General features: G+C 34.6%; 1 protein-coding gene across 1 annotated transcript in view; it reads right to left on the reverse strand.

Annotated features, from left to right (window-relative positions):
* Positions 1-640: 640 nt before the first annotated feature.
* Positions 641-23788, reverse strand: part of HPSE (heparanase) — a 48253-nt gene continuing 25105 nt past the window's right edge. The window contains 7 exon segments of the mRNA XM_051964573.1: positions 641-1057; positions 7051-7197; positions 11930-12048; positions 19407-19521; positions 21653-21759; positions 23210-23274; positions 23277-23302. Coding sequence (XP_051820533.1) covers positions 898-1057; positions 7051-7197; positions 11930-12048; positions 19407-19521; positions 21653-21759; positions 23210-23274; positions 23277-23302 — 739 coding nt within the window. The 3' untranslated portion in view covers positions 641-897.

Genomic DNA, 23788 nt, shown 5'->3' on the forward strand with positions numbered 1-23788 from the left:
TTTTTAGGCTTTAGTATGGGACAGAGGCTAGAATCCAGTCTGCTCTTGGTGTCCAAGCCACACAGATGCTATTTGCATCTGTTCCTTGCTGCTGTTCCTTGGTTGATACCTATGTGCAGGTTCTCTCCTTGGTTCCCCCTGGACCTGTACCTTGGCACTCGGGAGTGAGCCATAAAGCTTTTAGATGGTAGTTGTTCCTGAACTCTATACCATGTTTAAACTTCTTTATTCTGGGACCTCATATTGCCAGGGTTCATATCCTTTCCTTGTACTGGCATGCTCTGCACTGTGTGTCTGTGGCTATACCCCATCCCCAGGGCATTTTTTTTCCTGGGAGACCAGAAAAAATGGCTCACTGTATAATGTCCCTACTCCTAGACCCCTTAGATTTTCTGGTCAATACTAAGTCTGGTGCATTTTCTTGATTTTTTGGAGGAAATTTTTTGGGGAGGTTGGGGGGAGGGGAGAGCAAACTCACTGAACTTCCTGCTACTCAATCATCTTGGCTCTAGTCTATTAGAGATTTTTCTTGTCTAAGCATTTAAAAATTTTTCTTAAGGTTTCACTTTTTTTAAATTAAAAACATTTTTTATTTAAATTTTTTAAGGTTCCACTTTTTGAGAAAAATAAAATTATAACATTAAGGTTCCATAAATTACTTTATTAAAATATGAAAATATAAAAACATTCACATAAAAATGTAAGCTCTGTAGCTATGAAGTTAAAATCATGTTTTGGTATGTATTCATTCAGATCCAGGATTTGTCTCTTGGAAGCTTTCATCCAATGATATGTGATGATATATTTGCCCGACCTCATACTGCTTCAAGTTGTGCTTTACTTCCATCATTACTCCTAAAATTCATCCACAGGATTAAATTGATCAGCCTTCACCATTTAGATGCAAGCAGCTACTTTAGCATTCATTATAACAAAAAATCCATATGAAAAAGGTGGCAAAGTCAATGGACAATATAGGCAGAGGGGTTTGCCAATTAGTTCTGGCAATGTTTTATCATCCACCATCTTGAGAATGTGGCCATTCAGTTTCACAGATCTGAAAGTAAATGGGGGAAAGATGATGATTTAGTTGAAAAATTCATATTTCATCTATTCACAAAAGGCTTATTTGAAAGTTTTTCTTCAACAAGTTAAACTTTCTGAAAGTATGTATTACGGGAATATAATCTAATAAATGTGCTACACTGCATTTTGTGTTAAAAAACTAATTGTTTGTTATCATTACTGGGTTGTTATTTTATAGAGTTATTTGCTATTTCTGTTATTCACAGGGAAAGAAAATCTAATTGATTTTATTTTCTAAAATCAAATTCAACTCTAAGAATGAAAATCAATAGTAAATAAGATATTGGCAATAAATAGCATACCTGAATTCAGATTTCCAGTCAGGAAGACCGAGTTCAAATACGACCTGATATGATACTATATAAATTACTTAATCTCCGTTTGCCTCAATTTCCTCATCTGTCAGGTAGTGATAATAAGAGTACCTACTTCCCAAGACAACATTTGTAAAGCACTTTGCATGTGCCTGACACATGTTTAGTTGCATTTGAACCTTTTTGTGACCCCAGTTAGAGTTTTCTTAGCAAAGATACTGGAGTGGTTTGTCATTTCCTTCTCCAACTCATTTTATAGGGTTATATAGGATCACACAACTAGTAAGTGTCTGAGAACAAATTTGAATTCAGGTCTCCCGAGATTTCCAGGCTAGGTGCTTGACCACTCTGCCACCTAGCCTAATACATAATGAATGTTTTATAAACGTTTCTGTTGTTGCTAATGTCCTTATAATGTGATTTATTGATCCAGTGATAGTATTTTGGGACATATATCCCCATAGAGGTCAAAGAAAACAGAAAGATGCTATAGCTATGAAATATTTGTGAGTCTCCTTTTTGTAACAGCAAAATAATTGAAAGGAAGGTACATGCTCTTTATTGGAAATTGGTTGAACATTGTGGTATATAAACACAGTGGAAATTTATTGCAGGTTAAGAAATGATGAATATAAAGAATTTAGAAAAGAAGGAATTTTTACTTGGACTTGAGGTCAGGTCTTCCTGACTTTAAAGTTATCCAATGTGGAGTATTCTCTCCCATCTTAAGCAGAATAGACACCATACTGAGGTGATTCTAAATATAGGATGTTAGAGTGGATGTGATTCAATGTCATCTAGCTGGAGTTTTTGTGTGTTCCATTTTTTATATATAACTGCTGTTTTAACTATTGATCTGTGGAATTACAACATTGATCAGCATATTTTATGCATCTTCATCAAAATCACTGATGAAAATTCTTGGATGTTACAAAAAGGGATACCTTGTTTAACATGCATTATAGGTATCATTCTTCACACAAATAGAAATCAATCAAGAGGCACATACTATAAGTAAAACCAGGAGAATAATTCACACAATCAGCACAATAAGATAAAGATTAGAAAGATTAGAATTTGAATCAAAGCAATGACCAGTTGTGACTTCAGAGGATGGATATTGATATATGTCCTTCACCTCTCAGAGAAGACATAGTAGGTGGACTACAGATGGGGGATGAGGCACACATTTTCAGGCATAGTCAATGTTTTTTTTCCTTGACTATAATTATTTGTTACTTGAAAGGATTCTTTTAAACATGTGTTGTTATTCTTTGTTTTTAACATCTTTATTTCCAAACTTAACATTTTCATTTCTCCTCTCCTAGAGTCACCAATGGAGGATTTTCTTGGAAATGACAAGGAGGGAGTTAGTAATCAGTGGTTGTTAATCGTAATGTTAAAAAGAAAAAGACATTTAAATAGAACTTTTAGAGAGGATAAGAGAATAAAACCAGTACTCAATAAGTTTTTAATTCCATGTAATTAAGGCATTAATAAAAGAAACAGAAAACTTGACCAATGAAACAAAGTAGGTTAACAAGATCTAAAAACAATGTATTTAAAAGAATCAATAGAAAATATTTTCTCTTTACTTTCTTGTAAAAAATGAAATTTAAAAGACTGATGTAAACAGAAAATCCTCAGACTTTCTTCCCTGGTACAAAGCCTGGTTTAATTTGGAATTCAAAAAGGATTTCTTTCATCTATATTTATATTACATATTCAAGATATGACATGGCAGGTTATGTGGTATCCAAGATCCAAGATGAGATCCTTGAAGCTGACATAGCAATTCTGCTGCAATACCATTTTTGCTTTTAGCACATACCACCATCAGGAAACCACAAGTACTAAATGTCATCTCAGTATAAAATAAATGACAGCCTGTGGCCTCACAGAAGAAAGACTTGATAAAAGTATTTTGCTAAAAGTTCCATTTCAGAGAGATGAACACAGTTTTTCTGTGTAATTTCCCATTAAAGGTGAATTAAACAGTAAGAATGGCAGCAATATGGGTTCTATATAATTAGGTGAATTTCTGTTTGGGTGAAGAACCGTATGATGCCCAACAACAACAGCTTCTGTGGGGGCTATGATATAATCTATAAGAGATGAATACAAGGATTATTATGTAGCTGGGTTTGCCCAGTTGAGCTCAAATAGCATAAAGTTTAGTGAACTCAGTGATTTCCTGCAACAATGTCTAGTCCTATGGAAGACAAACAGGGAATCCCAATAATACCAGCTCACCTTTCTATATGGTCCTTAAGGTTTGCAAAGCACTTTACGTGTCCTACTACTTCATTTGTTCTTCACAATAAATGCTATTAATATATTCATTTATAAAATGAAACAGGCTTGGAAAAGTTGTAATTTGCTTAGGATCACAAAGAAAGTATTCAAAGAAGGATTCAAGTCCAAGGCTTCCTGATGTAAAGTCCAACACTTCATCTATTCACCATGCTGGCTGCTCAAGTTGTATTATTGTTCTAACTAGCTATTAGAGCTTTAAAGTTTGCACAAAAGGCTTTTGAAATACTATCACATCTGATCTTCCTAATAAGCCTGGAAGGTGGTTGTTATTATGCTCTCCATTTTGCAGATGATGCAACTGAAGCAGACAGAAGTTAAGTGACTTGCCCAGGATTACACAGCTACTATATCGTCTAGAATTTTCTATATGAAGAAAGTTGTAAGGAAGAGGAATGTTTAGCCTGAACATGAGAAAACTTGGGAGACATATGGTGGCCATCTTTAACTGAAAGACCCAAGCTCTGTAAGTAAAAATGAAAGTTGAAACAGGGGTAGATTTTGGCTTAGTATTTAAAAAAAAAGAATTCTTGCCTTATGAATTACTGTGCTACCAATTAATTGGGATACTAAAAGCAGAGGCTTTTAAATCTATGAAGGATTCTATTAAGATGATGAAATCATAAGAAGAATCGACATATAGGACTTATCTTCAAAATTCTATAAAAATATTTAAGAAAAATATTCCTTTTCATCAATTCATTCAGGATTGGCTAAATTCATAATTAGTTTCAAGATACAGTTTCAGTTTCTAACATGCTGGAAAAAGCAAAGTGTATAGCTAGAATTTATAGAATATTTGAAAATACTTTATAAATATCTTATTTTATCCTCACAATAATCCTGGAAAATAGATGCTACGTTACACATGAGGAAACTGAGGCAGAAGTGGTTAAGTGACTTGTCTAAGATCATTAAGTTGGTAAATGTCTGAGGCTAGATTTGGACTTTCTTCCTGACTGTAAGTCCACTGCTCAACTGGCTGCCTAGATGAAAAATGTTTAATGGTCAGATTATCATGTCTAACTTGATGTCCATCAATGTGTGTCTTTGACAGATACATTGTAACTGGATAATGAACTGTCTCTAATCACAGGAGATCAGGCTGGAATCACATTTCAGAAAATGTACAATACTTTCAAGAATCCCAAGCTAACTATTGCTGTAAAAGAACATCTTTCATTCTCCCAAGGTGAGTACATGGCTGTGTCCTATGAACTTAAGGAGACTTAGGGAGAATCAGAATTACAAGTGACCCAAAGGATAAGATTGATTCCTAGTATAAGTGGGCTGTAGTATATTAAATTCATGATGACTTGCAAGCCAGACATACAATAGGGAAAAAGCATCAAAAACTGAACTAGATGATATCTGAAGCTACATCCAGCTCTAGCTCTAGGATTCTATGATTTTTTTGGCTGAAAAAGGAGGTAAGCCTGTTGTGTAATACTAATGAGAAGAGAGAATGGAATGGAATGGAATAAGAGCCATTTTTTTGTTGTTTTAACCATTAAGATTGTGCACAGCTTTATTTAAAAACATACAAAGAAATAAGCAGCTAACCAAGCAGGAGAAAAGGTGTCTTTAAGAAGAGGTTCCCATCTCTTAAGGAAGAGACAACATCAAGTACAAAGTATCTGAGTTTAGTTATCTTGTCATAAAAAGGACAGTTAATTAAGGACTACCCAAGCATAATGTAGATTAGTGTGATTTAGCTGCATAGAATCTTGTGGGACATGAGAGAATACCATTTGGGGATATAAAAGCTAGGGAGAAAGTTGGGGAAGTAGGACAGGAATATATACTTCTCTGATTAAAGAAAGGATATGAACACTTAACTCACATTGTCTTCATCACTGGTGATCTCAAAGTATTGGAGAAAAAAATAGAGGAAGGACTTCAGTACATTGGAAGGATCCACAAGGGAAGATCAAAAGTATAAAATAAATAAGAATCACATAGGATAGGGGAAAAGAAGGGTTAGGATCAATACTGCATGAAGGAATCCAGACACAGAGAAGAGATCACAAATCAATCTGGGTATCTTTTCTCCAACAGTGAGTTTATATATACACGTGTGTGTGTGTGTGTGTGTGTGTGTGTGTGTGTGTGTGTGTGTGTGTGTGTGTATAAAACAACAGTGAGGTTTATATATGTAAAATAAACCTAGGTAACTGACCTTCATGAGGAAAAGAAAAAAGAAGCTTCTAAGAATTTTAAGAGAAATGAAATCCAATGTATTGTAATTCTATGCTATATATTTTTTCCAAACTCTTGATCAGAATCTGAAACAATTAGTCTATCATTACACTTGTCAGATTATGGTACTATATTTTCAAGTATAGGAAAAGTTAATGAGAATCCTATGGGCTACTTAAATTTTTCATTAGGCAATATATAAGAATAAAATAGAAAAGCTTCTTTCTAACTTTAAAATATGAGTATACTCATTTGTTCAAGATACACTTAGCCATTTTCACCATCCTTTTATGACATTTTCTGCTATTCATTAACAGTGTCTGACATATTATAAGTGCTTAATAAATGCTTGTTGACTTGACATTACAAGAAATGGATAAAGTTGGGATTTCTTGGTAACATGTTTTCATAAAGTATTTTTGTTTTTTAAAGTTAAATCCTAAGTATCACAACCTTTACAAAGGTCCACTGCAGTGTCTCATCTATCTGTAAAAATGACCATGAGCTTACAAAAATAGCAAGAAACTGTGTAGGGAAAAGCAAGTTTACAAAAATCTTGGTCCCAAGCAGAAAACATTTAGACCCCAGCTTCTTAAACTGTGATTCATGGACCCATATGGGATCTTGTAACTCAATGTGGAGGTTGCAAAATTATGACTTATAATCAGTAAATGTATGATTTGTACACTTATTTCATATACCCATTTATCCAGAGTGAAGTAAAAATTCCTTGGGCGAAAATGGGTTGTGAATGGAAAAAGTTTAAGAAGCTCTGATTTACTCAGTGGAGAAGGATACAAAATGTCACTTATACTTTTCAGATGTGGTCACTATGAAGCATGGTTTTGTTTAATTGTTTTTCTTTATATAAAGGAGGGCAATCTGGTAACCATGTTTGCTAAATTCCTATGTATAGGGATTTTTTTAAATTAGGGAAATATCTGTAATACTATAACTTGGCACAAATTCAAAAGGCTAACCACTTACTTTTCCTTAAAAATACCTCTAATCAAAAGGAAATGTATTCAGAACTTGGAAAGGCTGCACTATTTCCACTTCTCTAACAACCAACTATTAGTAACATTCTGGTCAAACACTGATGAATTTGATAGTATGAGGAGTATGGGATATCACTTACTGAGAAAGTAGATTTTTGTATCCAGAAGGTTGCAAGATGTATTTTTCCACACGTTTGTCACTTAAATGAGGCGGTAATTGTAGATATTTGGTATCATTGTGCAGATTTAGAGCATACAAAGTTAAATCTCCCTCTTTGTACTTTGGACTAAAACAAAACAAATTAAATTATTAATAGCTTTGCATTTGCTTAGTTTATACAAATTTCACGAACACACACATAGGTACACCATTCAGACTTGGATTTATTCATTTATTTATTTAGTAGGTCATTAGCACCTGCCATAAGCAATGCATTAAAGAGAAACAAGGGTTGTTGATGTCTTGGTTTCAATATTAACATATAGAAAGGAACTATGAAATTTTAGTTCTTTAAGGATCCACAATCTTGCTGCTGAAGATCCTCCTTCTACTGAAATAGAAACCAACACAATATCTGAGAATGTTCCTATATCTGACAAGTCCAACTTAATGCTGTCAACCTAGAGATGAGCACCTAAGAATTTAGCTGCTGGTGGTTCTCAGATAGAGCTACAAGACTCCTAGGCTCTACACTCAAATACTTCATGATTTGGGGAGAACCTGCCAGAACTTGTGCCTTCAAGAACCTAGGGTCACCTCTCTTCAAGTCATCAGTAGCTTGCAACTTGCCTACCCAGGATTGGTACTGCTGGGCCTAATACCCAGTGAGCCAGGGTCAAACCATGTTGACTCCTAATTATATGCGAGGATAGTGTTAGGAGAATTACTGGGACTGACTACTATGGGGAGCTAGAAGTCATCACAAAAAGGACACCGACTGGTGTTTTCTGGACACACAAGTGGTTATGGAGCAAAAACATAATTGTATTATTACTATCAGTTTCCATTAAAATCCATCTCTCACCCCTAAACATGGAATGGAGATGACTTTGTGTTCTCAGAGGTTATACTAGTCAGTCAACAAACATTTATTAATACTAGAAAAACCAGGAATGTTAACTGACAATTTTTTTATAATTTTATTTTAATTTTATTATGTTTTATTATATTATATTATTATTTTATTATAATTTTACTATGAAATAAAAATGTTTATTTTATCCCTGTTTTCTTTACCTTAAGGTTATATGTATCAATTAATGCAGCTTGGTCCTTCAAAATATTCTTAAATTCTGATACTTCTAGTTCCAGTAGTTTGTACCAAGAGAACACATTTTATAAGGCTTTACTCTCCTAGAAAAGCTTAAATGAAGATCTTACAATGTCCTCAGATCAGAGGACTCCAATCTAGCTGTTTGGACAAGTTTGCTATTAGAAGGTTGACCAAAAAAAATTGGTAGTTTTTTTAGTAGGAGGAAGTAACCACAGAAACATGAGACCATCTACTCAAAGGCTTCAAGTTATAGGCTATGAAGATCGAGAATTTATGCACCCATTGATCCAATTTCAATTCATTTAGAATGCTGCCCCCCCGATTGAAGCATTCTGAGAAGTTTGTTAACTTGTCAAGGGAAGTTTTTTTTTTTTTTTTAATAGCCTTTTATTGACAAAACATATGCATGGATAATTTGTCAACACTGACTCTTGCAAAAACTCCTGTTCCAACTTGTCCCCTCCTTCCCTCTACCCCCTCCCCTAGATGGCAGATAGTCCCATACATGTTAAATATGTTAAAGTATATGTTAAATACAATATATGTATACATATTTATGCAGTTGTCTTGCTACACAAGAAAAATTGGATTTAGAAAAGTAAAAATAACCTGGGAAGAAAAACAAAAATGCAAGCAAACAATAACAGAAAGAGTGTAAATGATATGTTATGGTTCACACTCATTTCCCAGTGTTCTTTTGCTGGATGTAGTGGCTCTGTTCATTACTGATCAATTGGAACTGATTTGGATCCTCTCACTATTGAAGAGAGCCACGTCCATCAGAACTGATCCTCATATAGTATTGATGTTGAAATGTATAATGATCTCCTGGTCCTGCCCATTTCACTTAGCATCAGTTCATGCAAGTCTCTCCAAGCCTCCCTGTATTCATCCTGCTGGTTATTTCTTACAAACAATAATATTCCATAACATTCATATACCACAATTTACCAAACCATTCTCCAATTGATGGGCATCCATTCAATTTCCAGTTTCTAGCCACTACAAAAAGGGCTTCCACAAACATTTTGGCACATACAGGTCCCTTTCCTTTCTTTAAGATCTCTTTGGGATATAAGCCCAATAATAACACTGCTGGATCAAAGGATACATACAGTTTGATAACTTTTTGAGCATAGTTCCAAATTGCTCTCCAGAATGGTTGGATCCGTTCACAATTCCACCAACAATGCATCAGTGTCCTAGTTTCTACATCCCCTCCAACATTCCATGTTATTGTTCCCTGTCATCTTAGCCAATTTGAGAGGTGTGTAGTGGTATCTCAGAGTTGTCTTAATTTGCATTTCTCTGATCAATAATGATTTGGAACACCTTTTCATATGGGTAGAAATAGTTAAAATTTCATCATCTGAAAATTGTACATATCCTTTGACCATTTATCAATTAGAGAATGGCTTGATTTTTTATAAAGTTGAGTCAATTCTCTATATATTTTGGAAATGAGGCCTTTATCAGAACCTTTGAATGTAAAAATGTTTTTCCAGTTTATTGCTTCCTTTCTAGTGTTGTCTGCATTAGTTTTGTTTGTACAAAAGCTTTTTAACTTGATATAATCAAAATGATATATTTTATGATCAATAATGATCTCTAGTTCTTTTTTGGTCACAAATTCCTTCCTCCTCCACAAGTCTGAGAAGTAAACTATCCTATGTTTTTCCAATTATTTAATAATCTCATTCTTTATGCCTAGATCATGAACCCATTTTGATCTTATTTTGGTGTATGGTGTTAGGGTAAGTCAATGCCTAGTTTCTGCCATACTAATTTCTAATTTTCCCAGCAGTTTTTGTCAAATAATGAATTCTTATCCCCAAAGTTGGGGTCTTTGGGTTAGCCAAACACTAGATTGCTATAGTTATTGATTATTTTGTCCTCTGAACTTAATCTATTCCACTGATCAATTTGTCTATTTCTTAGCCAATACCAAATAGTTTAGGTGACTGCTGCTTTATAATATAGTTTTAGATCAGATACAGCTAGGCCACCTTCATTTGATTTTTTTTTTTTGTCAGTTCCCTTGAAATTCTTGACCTTTTGTTCTTCCAGATGAATTTTGTTGTTATTTTTTCTAGGTCAGTAAAATAGTTTCTTGGGAGTCTGATTGGTATAGCACTAAATAAATAGATTACTTTCCCTTGTCAAGGGAAGTTTTGAGAATATGGGCAACTACTAGCTCAGTTTACTCATATCCAGGTTTAGAAAGGAAATGGGATAATATGGCTATCACTGATGTCAATTCAGACTTTAAGCCCATTCAGTAAGAACTGTTTATGTGTAGAAAGTTTATAATGAAAATATAAAAAGCTATTTCTCTTCCCTAAACTTTATCCAATTGTCCCATTCCCCAAATACTTAGAGTATGGTCATGGGAAGTCAAAGAATTGGCTGAAATTGTCCTTGTGCTATAAGTACTTATCACCAATGAATGATGAAGATATAATTTGGCAGACCTAGTAAGTTTGAGACAATAACCTGAGGCCATCTTCTCTAATAAGAAAGATTTGATATAAATCCTCAAAACAAAAACCAGCTTTTTTAAAATGATGAGGTTTAATTATTTTGGAGACCATGGAGATCATGCTTTTATAAATGGTAAGTACACTCAGAAAAAAAAAAAAAAAAAAAGCACTTTCATAACACTTAGAACAATAAAGTGCTAGATATAGAGCCAGGAAGACCAGAATTCAAATTCTGCCTCAAAAAGATAGCTTGTATGACTTTGGGCAATCATTTAACCACTGTCTATCTCAGTTTACTTATCTGTAAATGGGAATAATAATAATAATAACATTCTCATAGGGTTCTTGTAAGGATGAAAAACTATTTATAGAGTTATTTGAAAACCTTAAAGTACTAATTAATAATAATAATGAATCCTAATTATCATTATCATTTATAAATGCAATTTTAAGCAGAAACTATAATACAAAGAGACATGTATATCAGACTATGATAATTTTTGGACTTATTACTAGTTATGATTTGTTTATTTCAAGTAATAGTATTTGGCTTCTAGATTAGATTCTCATAATTTTTTACATGAAAGAAGTTTCCTAAAATTACTTAGGATAAGAATTGTCGTGGCAAATATTAACTAGTTGAACTAAAGAGCTAGCAAATGAAAAAAAATCTTGTGATTCACAAGATTTGCTCAAAAACTGAATTTAAGGTATTATTCATGTGGGTTGATCAATTGCTGGATTTGGTACTAATTCAATAACACCACTCTGGATAGCATCAGGTTTAGTTGAAATCTATTTAAATTATGTAGCATAGAGAATATTACTGGGCTAGTCAAATAAGTGGGTCCATATTATAACACACTGTTTAATAAGGTTTTACCATAAGAAAATTCTTTTTTTTCCCTTTGTATCTGAATTCCAGTACACTGTCTGGCACATAGAAGCGACTTAGTAAATGCATGTTGACTTGACTTCATTTTTATTGACATTTCTATTGATTACCACTGAGGAAATTCTCTCTCCTAATTCAGATCAAGCAATTATTCTGCAACTGATAGTCTTAGAGAATTATCTGGTACACTAAGAGGTTAAATGACTTGCTCAGGGTCACACAGCCAGGTATATCAGAGATGAGACTTGAATCCAAGACATCCTGACGTTTTAGCCAGTTTTCATTCCACTACACTATGCTTCCTTATTGAGTCAAAAGATATCAAGAATAATACATACTGGGTGATTGACGGAGCCTTCAAAATACTTACTGGTTATTGTTTGTACAATGGAGATATAATCGAAGTTTCTCTTTGTCTGGACTTTCCACATTAGCTGTTAACACCTTGGTGCCAACCAGTTGTTTGAACATGAGAGACAGCCAATAATCCTATATGAAAAAATAAATAGGTTCTATTTGTTTTGTTAAGGTTAAAAGTAGCAGGCTGATGTTTGTCTCAGGTCAGACAAAGGAGTATGTATTAAATACCAATCAAGGACCAGGAACTGTGAGGATACAAAGAAAGGCAAAAAAAAGAAACAGAAAACAAACCAAAAAAGCCCCATGCAAACAATAATGTATACAGGAGACAGAATAAATTGGAGATTATATTAAAGCAAGGGCATTGGCATTAATATGTTCCTGTTAGACTCTATAAGCATTTATTAAGCACTTACTCTGTATGCCAGACAATATACTAAGTACTCTGGATACAAAGAATGGCAAAAGATAGCCCCTGCTCTCAAGGAGTTTATAATCTAAATGGGAGAGACAATAAGTAAACAACTATGTACAAAGCAATCCTAATCAGGATAAATTAGAACTCATCTGAGAGTTCTGGTGCTAAGATGAGGAAGTATTAGAAAAGGCTTCTTGCAGAGAAAGGACTTGAAATGAGACAGGAGAAAAGATGGGACAGCCTGGAGAGGGAGATCACCAGGATCCTTCCAAGGATCCCCTACTTCAGACAAGGGCTTAGTTATTACAAGAATCTGAATCAACATAATAATCAGCCAGTAACTGTCATGGAAACCTTAGTAGATATAAGAATTATCTTCTATGTGTCTGTTAACATCAACTATATTGAAATTATTTGCTCTCCTTGTATATTGTCCATACAAAGCCAGGTATTCAAAGAGTTGGGGTACTACTTCAGGGAGCTAGTTATGCTTGGTTTAACTACAGAGATAATTCATAATGGGCACAGGGGATAGGAATTGTACTTTCATTAGTACAGGAAATTCTCATGTATGGAAACCCCTTTATTAATTAAGGCTGGAATCTTCTCTACAACTTAGGGCTTTGGGGAGGGATCCTAGAACACTGACTGATAACTTGTCAGTAGGTATCAGAGGCAGAATTAGAACCCAGATGTTCCCCACATTGAGACCAGCTCTATACCAGGCTGCTCAATTCAGGATACATGTAGGAAATAGATAAATTACATTTTCATAAGGTCATTAGTCAAAGACTTTTTAAACTTCATGGACCACTATAGATAAAGAGCAAGTTTGCTGGGAAATCTACCCACAAACCACACAAGCTGGGCATACTATTGGCACCTCCTCTCAACTCTTTCTAACATTTCTTAGCATTGTCGCATACATTTTTACTTTTCTAGTTTGAAGAATTACAAGATTTTTCAGCTGGGAGGAGGGTAAGACATGACTAGAGCTACATTTCTTATTTAACTTTAGATGCAATAATAAAGGTAATAAGATTTCCAATGATACAGCCAAGACCATGGACTCCAATAGGCAAGTTGTCAAAGGATATAAATTAGTAGCTTTCAAGGAAAAAAAAGGCAAAGAATTGACAATCACATGAAAGACTAAAGAAAATCACTAATATTAGAGAAATTAAAATTAAAACAGCTACCTCAAATCTGCCAAACTGGCCAAGATAATTTTAAAAATGTGAAGTCAAGATTAGAGGGACTAACTATATGCATGCATATGTTTTATCTCCCTGACAAGATTTAGAAAGGCAGGGGGCCATTTTATTTTTCTTTGAATTTCTCTCAGCACCTACCATATGGGGACACATATAAGCACATAAGGGAGGAAAAAAAAGCATGTGGCCTGTAAAAGGAATATTGAAAGGGCTGTGGAAAGTTAGGCACACTATTCTATTCACTGTTAAAGCAGTTGTGAATTGGTCCAAAGATAGGCACACTAATGTATTCACTGTGTTTGGAACTGTATGAGAAAAATGGTTAAGATGGTTAAATTATTCTTTCCTTCCAAAGATGTATTGTGTATAAACCCAATAGTACAAGAAGAAACTCCTTAATAAGAGAGGCTGTTTTATATTATGCTTTGAATCCTTGGGGCTTGACACTTAAGGAATACTTGCTAATTGGTTAAATGAAACAAAAGACAGAGGGTAAGCTACCATATATACTAAAATATTTATAGCAGCACTTCCTGTGGTAACTAATTAGTAGAGACAAAACAACCATCCATATCTGAACAAACTGGTATATAAACACAATGGACTGCTATTATGCACAAGGAGTATATGGAATTCAGAGAACCTTAGGAAGAATGATGAAGAAGAACCAAGAGAATAACATACACAATGACTACAGTAATGTAAAGGAAAACAACACAAAAAGATATCAGAATTTAGATCAACGAAATGGCCAATCAAGACTGACAACAAAACATACTTTTACCCTTTCATTAAAGATGGAGGGTCTACAAGTAAAAAATGAGGCATATATTGTCAGACATGATCAGTGGGTCAGTTTGCTTTATTCTACATCCGTGAGGAAGGATTCCATGGAAGGGTATTTATTGGGAAATAATAGCAAAGTGTTTTTTTTTTTTAAATCAATAAAAAGTTATGTTTTGTTTTAAAGGTAGAAAATTCAAATATGATTTTTTCTCTCTGGCCTGAAAATGTTGAATGGAACCAGGTAAAGAGTTTCAAAAGATGGAGTAGGTCAGACCTTAGGCCTAAGTTGCAAGAAGTCACATGGTCCCTTTTAGAGATCTGTAAGGCAGAAAAAGTCAAATCCTAGTTGTCTAAGCTTCAGGAAGTTACATGACCCCCAGGAAGTATCTTTTCAATCCATTCAATGAACCCAAGTCTCTTGCTATTTAACCAGATTCACTATTTCTGGCTCATTAATTCAGGCACATGCTGGGAGATGGGAGCTGAGTGACTCTATGTCTACTCAGGTATGTTTGGGCCTTTCCTTGCAAGGACCGAATAAACTCTTCCTGTTTGTATCTGAAGATGCCTCTGAAAGGTCAGTTTGGGTAAATGGGTCTGGCACCCGAACCACACAACTTATGGGAGCTCTTCTGGGATCTGTGACTTCCCCTCAGCTTTTCAGCTTCTTAAAAATATTTTGTAGGGTTATTATTCTTGAGAAATAACTTCTTTAAGTTATATAGGTCCCAATGAAGGAATGAGTTTACTGATAATCTACAACTTTGTTAAATAGGAACAACTTATAATGATTGGCTTTTTCATTAAGAATGTTGAGCTTAAGGCCACCTCCTCAGATATCAAGATGAGTTGTAAATTTTATATGATGAATTTCTTACAATTATATGGAGATGATCACTATTAAATGGTATGTGCTAGAATTGTAAGTTTGTTTACTTTAAGCAAAAAATCTGAGAACTTCGTGTGCAAATATTGAAACATTACTACTGGAAATTTAAATCTGTATTTGATTTGGTTTTAAGTTTAAAACATAGATTATTTATATATTTTAACATATTTAACATGTATTGGACTACTTGCCATCTAGGGAAAGGGGTGGGAGGAAGGAGGGGAAAATTTGGAACAGAAAGTTTTGCAAGAGTCAATATTGAAAAATTACCCATGCATATGTTTTATAAATAAAAAGTTTTAATAAAATTTTAAAAATAGGTTGTTAAAACAAAGTTTTGGTAGCTTACCTTGGGGGTCACATGTTTGTATCCCCTAATTAGATGAAGTATATTGCTTTCTAAAATATATATTGGGTAATCTGTAAAAACATTATGCTGGGCACATGTATAAATTTTATGAAACTTGGTCCAAAGTTATTTAGAAATTAGCTAAATCTTAAAGTTTTTTTTAAAGAGGTAATTTTCAAAACAAGGGACATGAAAAATTTATTTGCAAAAGCAATTGGTCACTTGAATGGAACATTTAGTTAAATATCACAAGGTAAAGTACTTATTTTTGAAATAACTTTTAATTAGTTTGAATTGAAATTGAAATTGAAAATAACTATAAATTATGTGAGATTCCTATTCATTTTTGTGGTAGCCTATATTATGTTTATTTAGCTATCACTTATGAAAACTGTGAAATTGCTAACTAAATTACTTAGGATTATTGTCATAATATTGAAACCTAAAAGTTGTTAGGTATTATGTGGGTTATGTAGACACCAGATGATGATAGGCACCAAAGTTAGAGTTTGGTCATGTGAGTTATTCACACTGACCATTATCTTTGGTAAAAGATAGATTTATAATGAAAAGGGAAAGCTCCTAGTGGTACTTGCCATGGTACCCCATAAGGCTGGGGCATATCTTTGGCTGGCAGACTCTACCAAGAAGGGGAAAGGGAAAGATCGGTCCTTGGAAAGGTGAAGATTTAACTCACCCTACTCCCACTAGGTGTGGCTACTTTTTAGAAGTGAGACAACAAACCTACTCATTGGAATTCACCTCCCCCTTTCCCCCTTTGCTGGTTAAATGAAATTACTTTAACATTAATTGCTTTTGTTATTTAAAAGAATAGCTTATATTTATATGGTGTTAATATAAATATATTAACTGATTGGTGAAATTTGCTATTGAGATGAAATTTCTTGGGACTCTAACTAATGTTGTTTTGAGTTTCCAATTTGGATGATTGCCTGATGGATCATTAAGTCAGTAAACCACTATTCCAGAGAAATGCCATAAGTTACTCAGGTGGGTGTCTTATCTAGGCAAGAGTTGGGAGACAACTTTAGCCTCTGCTTACAGTGGGATCCTTCTGACTCAGTTTCTCAGTTCCTTTTCTTTGCTTTCCACCTGATTATTCCTGAGTCTGGCTATGAGGTGGAAACTGCATGATTGGTTGTCAGAGCTAAGAATGCTTTATCCTGAGATGTATGTGTCCTCACAATGAGAACCTGAAGAATCAGTTTTTGACTGATTATATTATAACATTATAATATAATATAATGCTTTTTCCTCATAGCAAATTTCTGTAATCACAAGTAAGTGGTCAGTGGAAGATGTAAAGCACAATAACAGTATGTAGATGACATCTTGATCTGCAGGTCACCCCTGAAGGCTTCTCAGGCTACAGCTATAAAACCTTCAACTTTCTTGCTTCCTGAGACAAGAATTTCTTTGTCTGAAGGCCCACTTTGTCCAAGTATTTGGGCCACCTTTCACTTCCCTCTTGTTCATTGGGAGAGGAAGCAGACAGTCTTAGCACACCCTGATCAGGCCAAGGTTTTTAGAAACTTGAAAGCTAAACTAACCTCTTTCTTGGACCTTAGCCCTACCTAAAACCTTTTACATTGTATCCTGAGATGAAAGTGGGGCCAGGTCCTAGAGATCTTTGGGACCCTATCCTAGGCCCTTTGTTTACTTCTCAAAGAAACTCAATGTCTTTGGGGGTGACTCTCCTGCCTTACGGCTAGCTGCCACAGCCTTTCTAATTGAGGAAACTCCTAAGCTCATCCTGAGCCAATTAGTGGAGATTCAAACCACCCCCTACAAATGCTTCAGAGCATTTTTGCCTGTATCAGAATTGGGGAAAGGAATGAGAGTGAACATCTATACTGACTTCAACCTGTTTTGCATGTCCCATGGGGCTATATGGAAAGAAAGGAGAATTTCTACAGCCAAACATTCCTCCATTAAGTACATAGGGGAACAATTACTGCAAGCTGTCCATGAACCTAGAGAGGTTTCTATTATATTTCCTAAGAAAGGGGGATTCACTTTAGACCAAGGGAAACAGGATTGCAGGTTCAGCTGCCTGTGCTGTTTGCCCTTAACCATAGCACCTTTAATTCCCCAACTCCTGATTCCTACATTCCCTCATATAGTAGCCAGGCAAATAAATTTTGAAAAGACAGTTAAAAAAGCCTGCCCCGTTGCAGAGGCTTCAAACTGCTTTTGGTTTTGTTAACACCTGTACTAATTGGATTACATTTACAAGCCTTCTCTTGTAAAATGAAAAGGCTCTAGATTTTTTACTAAAGGAGATCATATATTCACTGAAGGGCACAATATTGCACCTATTGCCCCTTCTCCTTTGAGGAAACAAAAGCAAAAATTCCTAGGGAATTTACCCTAGGAAAAGCTGTTTGGATAAGAGGCATTTATGATAGCCTCATCTCCCCCCCAGCCTTCCTCTGGGTGGGATTTCTGATTACTGTCCCTAGTAACCTCCATATTAACTACATTTTTGTTTATTCCTTCTCTTTTGCTCATATTTTGTCCTTGTATTTTAATCTACTTGTGAGAATTGTTTCTTCCAGACTTTGAATCATGAAATTCCAATCACTTGGTCAACCTAATGCCTGATTCTGACATTTAGCACCAGATGCTCCTGCTGCCTACAACTCACTTGTCTCCCTTCTTCAGTCTGGACCCCACTGGGTAGGGCCAGCTATATGCCCCTTGTCAGCCTGAAGTAGCTCCAGAAGATGAGACCTCCATCCCTTTGTCTCATATAAATCTGGGTCCAGACTGCTTGAGGTAGGAAGGATGTGATAATGGCCGTGAGGCCCTGAGTGCTGTAGTTCTATGGCTGCCAGATGCCGATCTGTTCTGTGATGACAGGGTTTCCAAGGCAGAGAGTGGGAGTTGGTGGAAGTGGGTTTCTGATTCCTGCTCATTGTTTTAAGCAGCAATATCCTGTCATCCTCTTGCTTATGCACTTAATCATTAGAGTAGTTCAAGATGTAGCCGAATTCAGGAATAGCTAAAGTGGTTCCTGAAAGCTTCCACTGATGGGCAGGTATTGGTTCTAAATGGTAGAGAGTGGATTACAGTTAGTACTGAAGAGGAACCAGCCTGAAGGCCCAGGTCACAGAGATGCCCTAGTGGAAGAAATATATATCAGGATTGGGGTGAGAAATCCTGAAACTGATGAAAAAGAGAGGGGACTGAATGGGACCAGGTGAAGTTTCTCAAAGTCTATGAGATAGAGTAGGTCAGACCCTAGGCCCAAGTTGCAGAAAGGTCTGTAAGGCAGAAAAGGTCAAAGCTTAGTAGTCTAAGCTTCAGGAAGTTATGTAATAAACAGGAAATACCTTTTCAGTCAATCTAATGAATCCAAGTCTCTTGCTATTTAATCAGATTCACAATTTCCGGCTCACTAGACCAGGCACATGCTAGGAGATGGAAGCTGAGGGACTCTATGTCTGCTCAGGTGTGCTTGAGCCTCTCCTTGCAAGGACCAAATATAAACTCTTCCTGTTTGTATCTGAAGATACCTTTGAATAGTCAGTTTGGGTAAGGAGGTCTGGCACCCGAACCACACAATGTGGTTTCATATTTTTAGTTATGTACCTCATACCATTAAAAAACTATTAATTCTTTCATTTTAACAGGAGGTAAACTTCAAATTAGGAATAAAGGAAAAATGCATTTCTGTGCTTTCATTCACATTGTCAAATAATCCATAACAACATAGATGACTACATATCATTAAAGAACGATAAGCTTTCTTAGAATGACCAGCTACAATCAATTAACAAAAAAAATGGGGAAATAACAGTCACTTACAGGCAAGGGATCAAAGTTTCCATCTACTAAGTGATAATTTCCAGCTCCAAAGAACACTTGTCTCATTACCACCTCAATGCCCATTTTAGCTGACAGACCTAATTTGTCCAACCACCTATTAAAGAAATAGACAGAGAGTGATTTTATTTTATTTTTTTTAATTTAAATTTTATTTTATTTAATAATAACTTTGTATTGACAGAATCCATGCCAGGATAATTTTTTTACAACATTATCCCTTGCACTCGCTTATGTTTCGTTTTTTCCCCTCCCTCCCTCCACCCCCTCCCCCCAAGATGGCAAGCAGTCCTATATATGTTAAATATGTTGCAGTATATCCTAGATACAATATATATTTGCAGAACCGAACAGTTCTCCCGCTGCACAGGGAGAATTGGATTCAGAAGGTAAAAATAACTCGGGAAGAAAATCAAAAATGCAAATAGTTCACATTCATTTCCCAGTGTTCCTTCTTTGGGTGTAGCTGTTTCTGTCCATCATTTATCCATTGAAACTCAGTTAAGTCAACAGAGAGTGATTTTAAAAAGCAGAAGAAAACAACTCAGTTTCAAGTATAGCAAAAACAGGAATGAAATAATTAAGTGTTTTAAATTATAACTATTATTTCAATTATTAAATATATGGAGATCTGAATTCTGATCTCTTTGTGCTGTTTTCCTTTCATAATTGTCATCATTATATATATTATTTTCTTGGTTTACTTTTTTCTGCATTTGTTCATATAGATCTATCCAAATTTCTTTGGATTTCTTATATTCCTCACACAAGATCATTAGAATCATCTTCCTTTCTCATTTTCATATTTCAACAAAAGTAAAGAATTTCAAATCAATGCATAAGCTTTAAATGACTAATAAAAAAAAAGGGAATTCACAATCAGGACCAGCCAATTTTCTACAGGGAAGCTGGACGAATTCCTATAACTGATAGATTAAATTCCTTCCCTTACCAAGTCTATCATGATGTAAAAATTGGTTTCACTACATCATCAGACAGGTAATCAGAGGACCTAAGAGAAGATTCAGTCTGTTAAGTTAAGGAAGGAAATGTGTAATCACTTAGTCCAATCAAACCTTCTTAGCAAAAGAAACCTAGATCTAATCAGAGAATTTTAGAATTGGACAAAGAAACTTTGAAGGTCATCTAGTTCCTTTCTCTCCTTTCACAGGTGAAGAAACAGAAGCTCAAAGGAATAAGGTGGAAGAATGAAGATTAGGATGTCTATTGACTCCCAGAGAACTTTTCACTCATTTTACCCCAAAGTAAATTCCATTAAGATTGTTTCTTGGATGAGAGAAATAATTTTAATTTCAACATTATTTATGATTTTCATTTGCCATGACTTTTCTTGTCAGAAGTACTGTTGGTATTTTGGGGCATTCAGTAAAAATTTTCAGATAAGGATTCCTTATTAATTTTAGAACAAACAATTTTGATCCCCCCTGCATAGTTATTTGTTCTGTTCTTAGAACCTAAAGAGAAAGGAGAACTTAGATACTTTTTTCAAAAGAACAGAACTTTGATGAATAAACTATTGGTAGGATTAATGGCCTTCTAAGGAAGTGGTGTTTTTTAAATGCAGAGAACTTATTTAAATGAAGTGCACTTTATGTAAAAACAGTATTTTGTGGATCTTTGGCAGTCTCTCTTAATATTTTGTATGATATGGATGGCATGATCATTATATTTGTGGTTGACACCAAGTCATAACAAAGTAAATGACAATCAGTATCCAAAAGCACCTAGCACCTGCATCACAGGTATAGAACTTCTCCCTCTGAGTTTATGTGTATATGTGTATGTGGGTATGTAAATATAGATATACACATGTATAAGTATATATACATATACACATTCTATATACCTAAATAAAACATGTATACATACACACATGTATATATATATATATATAAGCAATGTTCTCAAATTTAAAACTCTTAAGATACACTATTTCTAAGTGCAGTTATTTATAGAAATGCATCTTTTGTTTATTTAAGATTTTTTTTCTTAAAATAATTTTACTATCCTTGAGTCTATATAATGTGCAAAGTACCATTATCTTCATCCAAATCTGTAACTAAGCATATTGTATTATCCTCTGCCATAAAGGGCATCCTTTGTACAGGTTTTCTGGTAAAAAGGGTAGATATTGTGACATACTATACTTTGAAACCCCAAAGTTCTGGTATCTGTTTATAACTTGAGATGAGCATAGATATACTCACGTAAAACCAGCAGCATAAGTATCTGAGAGCTTAGGAGCCCCACCTCCATAAGCTGAGCTTGTTTCTCCCAACCAAACCTTCTTGCCAGGTCTGGTCTCATTCACAACCTGCAGAACAGAAAAGTCTACTTGGTGATTGCAAATAAAAACAGCTAAGATATATAATTTGTGACATTAAATATTCCTGTGGCATATTACATAAGCTCTATTATCATGAATTACAGACTTTTCAGAAATCTCATTCCTAACACTGTCAGAAAAATTCTGAAATTATTCTAAAAATGATATACTTTGGGTAATTTTATTTGGAAACTATTTAATTTTATTTCTATTATTAGGGAATGGAAAGAAAGAAAATATAAAGGAACTTCTTCCATTGCAACCCGGGATATAATCACAGAATCACAGAATTATAGAATATTTTTTAAAATTTTTATTTTCATTTTGAGTTCCAAATTCTCTTCTTCCCCAAAACTGCAGAATCTAAGAGATGGGAGAAATAGCATAGGCAATTCTATCTTCTTTCTCCCTCTGGGCTTACACAGTTCATTCATGTCCCAGTCAAAATCCTACTGTTTTCATAAAGCCTTTCCCAATTCCCCTTGATGACATTTCTTTCCCTTTGTAATTAGCTCCAATTTATTCTGTCATATTTTGTTTGTCTATAGCTTCTTGCATAGTCTCCTTCACTAATGTGTCTTCTCAGCTGACCTTGAGGGTGAGGACTGTCTTATGCTTTCCTTTGTCTCCACATGTCTTAGCATAATGCCTAGCATATGGTAGGTTCATATAGTAGATACTTATTAAAGCTTGCTTCTTAATTGACTAACTGACCAATAGTATCTGGATAAGTACCCTTTACAACTTATCTGACCACTGATCAGATTTATCTTTATCGAGAAGGAGCCCTCCAAACTCCTTGAGGTAGCTCACAACATTTATTTGTTTTATTTTTAACTTATGGAATAAAATAAGCACTTCCATAATATAGTATAATTTTAAAAAAAAGATGTTTGCACACACAATTCTAAATCTGTTATGTACAACTTGTTATTCCTTTTGAACATGTAGTACAGTTACCACATAAATTTCTTTATTTCTTCTATTTTTCTCCCTTTCTGCCCCTCTCCCCCAGAGATGGCTACCATTAGATACAAATATGTGTGTGTGTCTGTGTGTATGTATATATATATATATAAAATGTGTATTTATCAGTTCTTTCTCTGGATGCAAATAGTGTGTCTTTTCTACAATGTCTTTTCTATAACATGGCACCCAGCCCTACAGATGGCATCTGAAGGCATGGTAGCACTACTCCCTCCCTAACTTTTCTTCAATCATTCATTCAGTAGGAACAAAGATGCTCTGAGAAACTTGTTTTTGTAGTGAATAGGGGAATTTTTGACCTATGAATGAATTAGTCAGTCATCTGATAGCAATGTTAGAAATGTTTCTTGTTTTGTGAGAAATTTGCATTTTTAACCAAAAAACTTAGAACAGGCAAATCTACAAAATAAAACTTTTACAATTTTTGTTGTATAAAAGAAAAAAAATGTACCTGAAAAACTTTTTGTGCTGAGAAAACAAATGTATCCAACACTTCAGGGTTTAAAAAATCCTCTTGGTAGCATTTCGTCCATTCACATAGTAGCTGAAATACATACTTACATGTAATATATGCAGAGTTTTTAAAAAGTAAAGATTTTAAATTTTTATTTTTTATATAAATCAGCAATGCTCACCCTACTACTCAACATCACAACATGGGAATTTCAAAATTTTTCTTTCTAATTTATCACAAGAAAGAGACTGAGACTTGGAAAAGTATATTCTACCACATCCTATTGCCTGGAGAAAAGTGGTAGATTTTTTTTTTCTGAAATGAGATAAAGATATCACTGTTACAAAGGGTGTCCTGACTGAAAGTGTTAGTGCACTTTAAAGTGGTTGGAACTTAAACACTCTCAGAGCTTTAAAACACATTGAGATTTTTTGGGACAATCTATAAAAGTGCTAAGTGCTTTCTGGTAAGAAGGTGATATAAATCCCTATATATATATATATATATATATATATACCTATATAAATCAAGTCATAGGAAATCATTTTTGGACTTCAGTAACACAATTATCTCAAC

Source organism: Antechinus flavipes, chromosome 6 (assembly GCF_016432865.1).
Source record: "Antechinus flavipes isolate AdamAnt ecotype Samford, QLD, Australia chromosome 6, AdamAnt_v2, whole genome shotgun sequence".
In the NCBI taxonomy this organism is placed as follows: Eukaryota; Metazoa; Chordata; class Mammalia; order Dasyuromorphia; family Dasyuridae; genus Antechinus; species Antechinus flavipes.